The sequence below is a fragment of the Caretta caretta genome, chromosome 2 (genome assembly GCF_965140235.1).
Source record: "Caretta caretta isolate rCarCar2 chromosome 2, rCarCar1.hap1, whole genome shotgun sequence".
Classification (NCBI taxonomy): Eukaryota; Metazoa; Chordata; order Testudines; family Cheloniidae; genus Caretta; species Caretta caretta.
The window spans coordinates 79,930,435-79,937,398 of record NC_134207.1 but is presented as its reverse complement, the minus strand read 5'-3'; the positions used below and the strand labels follow the sequence as shown (position 1 = coordinate 79,937,398).

Below are 6,964 nucleotides of genomic sequence, written 5' to 3'. Positions count from 1 at the left end.
ACCATCTTTTCTTCCCAGTATCGATATCCTGTGTTCATTGTGGTAGCATTCTTATTTGCCTTCCCATGTAATTTCACATAGACCAATGATTTCTCACAAATATCTTTTCAACTTGTATATCATTACTGTAAGTGCTCCAGCCTGGTATAGTGTTCTTATCCTTTGGGTTCATCATGCAATCCCCCGATCTGCATTTTGTTGTGTTTGTTCTGATCACATACTATTCCCCCCCCCCTTTGGTTTCTGAGCAGTGAATGTGGCCTTTGTTTGTGTGGGCAATGACCAAGCCATATACCTTACACCAAAGTGTGCTATGTACTACAAGCCAATGTTGCAATGGTCTCATGGACTGATAAGTATAAGGAATGACATATGGAAGGAGACCATCAGGCCCAAGAGTCTTACGTAAAATTGAATGTCTGTTCTGGTTGCTCCCTGAGTGTAGTCAGAGTTTGTTGCATCCTGAGGTATGTCTCTTCTGTGAGAAGAGCCCTGGCTTTGGTCAAGTGGAGATGTGCCCTGAAAAAAAGAGATCCTATGTGTGGTATGAAGAAAAGCTTTTGCCCTGTTAATTAGGAGACCCAGTGATTAGAAGAGACTGCACATGTATTGAACTGCCCATGTCAAGTTCTGAGACTTGGCTATTAGCAGCCAGTCATCAAAGTACAGGCAAACAAAGACATCTGGGTATCTGAGGTGACCATCTGCTACAGCAAGACAGTTGGTGAATACCTGAGGCATGGTGGATGGATCTAATTGCAGGACTTTGAAGAGATAGAGCTTTGACCCCACACAGAACCTGAGGTATTTGGTGCGAATTCTTTTGATCACCACATGAAAACAGGTGTCCCGCAAGTCGAGACTTTCTAATAGAAAGTTTATGCCTCTTTCTGTCTGAGGGGGGTGATTGAGAGGTTGCAGCTCCCTAGACTTCTCCTGTGCTGCTGATACCACCGGAAAATTGGCCAGTGGCTGTTGGAATAAAAACTGATGGCCCTTGCTAAATATCCTTCTCTGGCTACAGGAGGGAATGAGACAGGTGAAAGCCAGGTGTTCTTGGCTGAATTAAGACAGCCACTTCTGAGGGACAGAGCCAGTTTTTCTGTAGTTTGAACCTAGAAAATGTCAAAGTGGATCACTTATGTACGGCCATTCTCCTCAAGAGTTCCTTGGGCTGCCCATGCTCACCAGGCAGGGAGATGGATGATGCACCAGTTTGTTCTCCCTCAACAATGACTAATATGGGTCCTCAGGAGGGTTACCGTCTGCAGGGAGAAATTCTCTCAGCCAGAGCAACACTGGCTGAGATAGTAGCCCCCTGCCCAGGATAAGTGCGATCCTCGTCTGGAGCCCTTAGTGGAAGGCAGCACTGAGCCTGGAGTTGGGAGGGGATTCTGTGGTTTGATTGGTGAGGATGTCGGCACTGGTGCTGGTCTCCACACCAGCAATGGACCTGCCAGAGCACTGGGCTCTAAACATCTGAGCCTGGAGCCTCATGTGTCTCTTTGCTTTCTGGTCCAGGGATTAAAGGCACTGCAGACTGCACACTAGGTGATGATGTGCAGTCTGTGGCAATTCACCCAGGCAAAATAGGCTCTGGATATGGGCATCAGACTGCAGTATAATAGCAGAACAAGAGACGCACCTCTTGAAATGCTTATGGGTCTTGGGGTGGGGCGTAGCCCTGGTGAAGGAACTAGAAAGTTCCAGGGCAAGGGACTGCTAGAAGCTGGGAGTGGATGACAGGGGATGGATCACTTGATAATTGCCCTGTTCTGTTGATTCCCTCTGAAGCATCGGGCATTGGCCACTGTGAGAAGACAGGACAAGGGACTAGATGGAGCATTGGTCTGACCCAGTATAGCCAGTCTTATGTTCTTATGAAAAGAGGGGGGAATTTCAGGATTAGTTAAATACTTGCACTAAACTAAGTAAGTACAAAAAAAGGGGCTGAGAAGGTTCTATTCACTAAAGGCATGAGTTGGGTGAGTTCTGCTAGCTCTCTTTGGTAGAGGTCCAGGAACCGAGGTGGTTGGGGCTGCACTCCCTTATAGAGAGTAGTACACGGAGGTCATCCTCAGATGAGCACACTTGTATGCCCCCAATGGACACAGCCTTTTGAGGGAGTTCCACAGTTCTATGGCCAGGGGGCCAAATCCTACAAGGAGGAATACTCAGAAGCCCTTGAAGAAAGGCCAGCAATTACATCTGGGGGAAAAGAATTCAACACACAATCCCTGATCCCCGAAATACTGAAGTACATACATGATTTTACTCACAGGTACAGTTCCATTGGCTTACTGGATTCATAGTAACAACCAACAAAAACATTTGGAGGGGGTGAGGAAAGAAGAGGGGAAAAAAAAATCAGTGGAGTGATTTTTGCTCATACTTGGCTCCAAAGATGTACCAAGTACTCTCCTCCAAAAGACCCACAATGTCCTACATTTGTACAATAAAGTATATGTCCATACTGTGTATACATCTAGGTGTGTGCACCCAATGCTGCCACGTTTCCCTGTGCACACATGCCTAGAACATTGTGTACTTCTGCGTCCACCTAGAGCTAAATGTTCCTCCTCCCCAGTGTCCTCTCTCCACATTCTTCTCTCTCCACCCAACCTTTGCATACAGTCTCCTCAATACAGGCTGCCTGTTCCCTTCCTAGCTGTACTTTCCTCCTCCTCACTGGGAGGAGAGCTGAAAGGTGTCCTCTTCCTCCTTCCACATGCTCCAGTCATGTGGGGAGTGGACTCTTCCTTCCCCTTACTACAAGCACAGCTAGCAGCGAGGAACGTAGGGTCTCCCCTCTAATGGCTCAGTGTGGAACTTCTCTGCCTTCAGCTCTGAGTGGTGCTCTTACCTGTGCTCATCAGCAGTTCAACAGTTCCATTGGCGAGGGAACCGGCTGCGTGCAGCAGCATTTTTGGGGTTGGAACTGGCCTCCCCTCTCTTCTCCTTTGCCACAGGCTGAAAGTTGAGAGTAGAAAAAGGCACTGGGGTCCCCCTATTCCTCAGAGCGTATATATGGTGGCTAAATAGCTCTCCTATCTCCCCACCCCAGCGACTGCCTTTGGCAAGATTAGGGCCATACAGTCGTTTGGCACAACGAATCCGGGAAGCAGTAATTCTGATAGTGAAGAAGGGGGAGTCACTTACTTATGACAGTTTCCTGTAGAATGGTCTCCTCATTCTAAAATTCCTCATATTCCGAGACTGGAAGTAACTGTTCAAAACTATAAAAAAAATGTAGGGTTTTGGTTCTCATAGGTTTAGTAGAGATTTTATGGGGACTTTCCCTTAGTTTTTGCAGAGGGTTCCCCCCATTCTGGGACATTCCAAGCATCTATTCCATAATGTGTCAGAAGAAACTGTCTGCATCAGGGATGATGGTGTCACAGTTTCAGAATAACTGCACCTTTAACCCCACCTCCATGATCTGCTCAGGTCCCAGGCCTTTACCTCTCTCTGGGCAGAGATGCATGTCCCACTCCCTTCCAACCCGAGGTTTTAGCCTGCAGTCCCGCTGGCACTTCACTGTGATTATCCCAAGCAGGTCTGACAAATGTCCAACTCCTGCTCTTTAGTTTCTCTTTCAGAATAATTAGAGTGTTTTTACCAATGACCATGTAGCTCTTCCAAAGCAGAGCTGGTTTATTCATGGATAAAAATGAAAACATACAAAACCAAACCAGGAACTAAATCCCCATCTGTCCTATGGAGACCCTGGCAGGTCACAGTCTTTCCAACCCTTCAGCAGGGTTGGGTGCTCTCTTGAACAAAAGGCCATGTCCATTTACTGAATCCAAAAGGCAACCCCTGAGTCTGTTACACCCCCAAAAAGCTTTTTCTCAGCCTCCTAAAACCAGTCATTTCCCCTTTTCCTCAGAAAGCCCAAGCCTTAAAGGGCTGTGTATCTCCATAACCAGCCTTGGGATTTTGCATTAATGACCTCCAAGTGATTTTAGTTCCTCGAGGAGCTTGACAACCCTCCCCAACCAGCCATTGTACAATCCCTGGCTCACAGAGATATAGATAAAAGTTATAAAGTTAAATACAATAGTCTCAAGATATACCTGACTTCATTCTATCTGCCACAGACAGGGTATTCCACCCTCTTGCCCCCAGGTTCCACTCCTTTATAACCAGGATGATAGGATTTTGTACTCAAATTCCATAATTCTGCCTCAGGGATTACAGTGGCCATTTCCCTTCCTGTCATTTCAGAATGCTCCATCCTCCATCTTTCTGAGGTTTGCTGCTTGATGGCCCAAGCTCAGCAAAGGAGAGAAAAGGTAACAGAACACAGAGCACTACCAGTGGCAGGCATTCTGATGGAAGCATCTGTTGCAGTAGAGCAATTCCTACGGATGGTTACCAATGGTTCTGAAATAATGAGTGCATACCCCACGGGCAACAGTTAGCAGGGGACATGGCTGGAGGATTTGCCACTGTCGGTGGAGGTGGATAATAGCCATTGAACTGATGTTACCTCCACAGAAAACCTCTGCAGATGTTCCACAGCCTCCACTCTATGATTCTGCCCAGACACCGAGGATGGCCACTAGGTTCAGGATTTGGATCATAGTTTATATCACATGATGGATTTCTATTTAAAAATTAAAATGCCAAGAGGTGATAAATGGGTACATCACTGCCACTGATAACACTACATATGTCTTACAGAATTAGCCAATGATTTTTATTAATATGCCACAGACAGCAAAAAATATACATTCAAAACACTCGACACATTATTCCTATATAGACACACACAAATCCATGCTATTTTGAATGTTTTTCAACCATTACAAGAACATTAGCTGAGCTAATGAAACAGCTGGCTGGATTACTGCTTCCACAATATAATCCATATTCAAAAGCAGCTTTTTTCAGACCTTTTATTGCAAATTAGATAGTTTATAGGTCTCTTTTGTGCATTGCTCCAACAATTTTGTCTCAATTGGTGTCACTTTCATTTATAAAATCTCCACTAAGTCAAGACAATTACACTTAGTAGTTACATTTCTTCCACTCAGAACTGTATGGTAATATTACAGTTGCTGGTCTGAGGCCAAAATCATTAAATGTCTGATGGAATTTTGAAATCATTCAGAGCTATACAATTGGCATTGTATAATTAAACATTAAATAATCCAAGTAATAAAAATCATAGGTCAACTGTCTCTCTGAACCTGACAGCTCCTTTAAGTATTGTCTCACTACTTCCATATTTGTTCTTTCATCGGAGGAATGTCTGTCTTTGAAATTAGGAAACTTCAGATCTGCTGGAGCACCTATCAGTTGCAAGAAGTAATTGGCATCTTCTTCTAGCGTTTCGAATTTCCCTATGAAATCATAGTTGATGAGGCAGGGATGGCAGAGTTTACTAATCTGCTCCCAGTGTATGTCCATCCCTACTGGGCGATGGGAATCTAACAAATATCGGACGAATTCTTCAAACTTCACGCCTGATCCGGTTTTCAGGGCCTCTTCACGTGCATTAAGTCTATATTTCTTAATGATTGCCTTTCCAAACACTGGGTGGTAGTAGCTGTTTGGATGTTCAAATTTATCCCTGAATGCAGACACCAATCTTTCCATGGGGTCACGTACAAATATGGTCTTGGTGTAGGTATTTAAACGTGTCTGTATCCCTTTTAAGTCATAACTGTCCAATTTCTTTAGATGCTTTCCATAGTGCACGGCATCATGGCTAATACTGAATGTTGAAGAGGCAAGTCCATTAAGCACCATCAGAACCCTTTTCCAGTTGGAACAGCCTGCTTTAGGCACTTCACAGTATAAGATTTTGTGTCTATCCTCCACGTATATTCTGGACACCATACGCACTAGATGGGTTCTAAGCCGGTTCTCACTACTGTATTTTTTACAGAAGTCATAAAGAAAATATCTGCGTTTCTCTTGAGCTTCATCTATGTTTTTCCATCTGTCATCTTTGATTAAACTCTTATTTAAAGGGCGCATCACTGTTGGTAAATTCACTTGTTTAAGCTGTTTTAGAAGGGCTTTAGTCATCTTCTGCGGTTCAGATAATCGGCTCACCAAAGAGCTGGCTATCTCACCAAAAGGAGTGGCTTTCTCCTGTGAGTGTCTGCCCATGATTACAGTTGTCTGTCGCTTGTTAAGGTTAGCAGCAACACTCTGATTTTTTGGTGCCGTGGCAAGCTCCTCTGGGTGTGGGAGCTTGGAATCCTGTAAACGTTAAAAGAATGAAAATTTAAAGCATATTTCGGCATGGCTGACCCCATTCACTTAAAGCATTATTACTGTGGCAAAAGCAGTAGAGGTATGAAAAATACGTTTTGTGCTAGTAGCTCTATTTGAGATGGGGAAGGAAACTCACAGAACAGGTTTACAGTCACTCTTAGACATCTAATGTATTTATGAGTTGGGTTAACTGATGAGAGCAATATATGCTTTTAAACTGAGCTAGTTAACAGCAGCTCCTCTTAACCACAAGGGCTCCAGTAAGTCAGTCGAAATGAGTATCTTTTTGAGATTCAGAACAGCTGTACGTAGGGAGGTTGATGCACCTGCCCAACCCTGCTGGCTTTAACCCTTAGGCCCTTTTCTGGCGTTAGCAATGTTGAGAGCCCTTGTGTAGACAAGCTGACAGCCACTGAAGCCAATTTAAACACTGGGTTTATTAGAGCTGCCCAGAGCAAGACTTGCCAGCACAGTACTTAAAACGGTATTAGCAGGTAGTGGGCTGACCACACTAGGGCTCCCGAAGTTCCGAACATTGTTGGAATTGAACTCTGTGTAGCAATGGTGAGAAATGTTTAGAACACTTCCTCGCGCAGACAGGATTTAAGTGGCTGTGAGCAGGGACTCAGTGACAGTTTAGGCAGCTACTTTGAAAGGATTAGTGCAGCGGTTTCCAAACATTTTGACTGCATTTTCAGCTTTATTGCTTCCCACGATCCCAGACAGCAGGAAG

At 44.6% G+C, this 6,964-nt stretch overlaps 1 protein-coding gene across 2 annotated transcripts in view; it reads right to left on the bottom strand.

The window, feature by feature from the left end:
• Positions 1 to 4,678: 4,678 nt before the first annotated feature.
• Positions 4,679 to 6,964, bottom strand: part of CHST9 (carbohydrate sulfotransferase 9) — a 119,269-nt gene continuing 116,983 nt past the window's right edge. For both annotated transcript variants that reach the window (XM_048840514.2, XM_048840513.2), the window contains exon 4: positions 4,679 to 6,216. In XM_048840514.2, the coding sequence (XP_048696471.1) occupies positions 5,119 to 6,216 (1,098 nt within the window). In that variant the 3' untranslated portion in view covers positions 4,679 to 5,118. The remainder of the gene's footprint in view (positions 6,217 to 6,964) is intronic.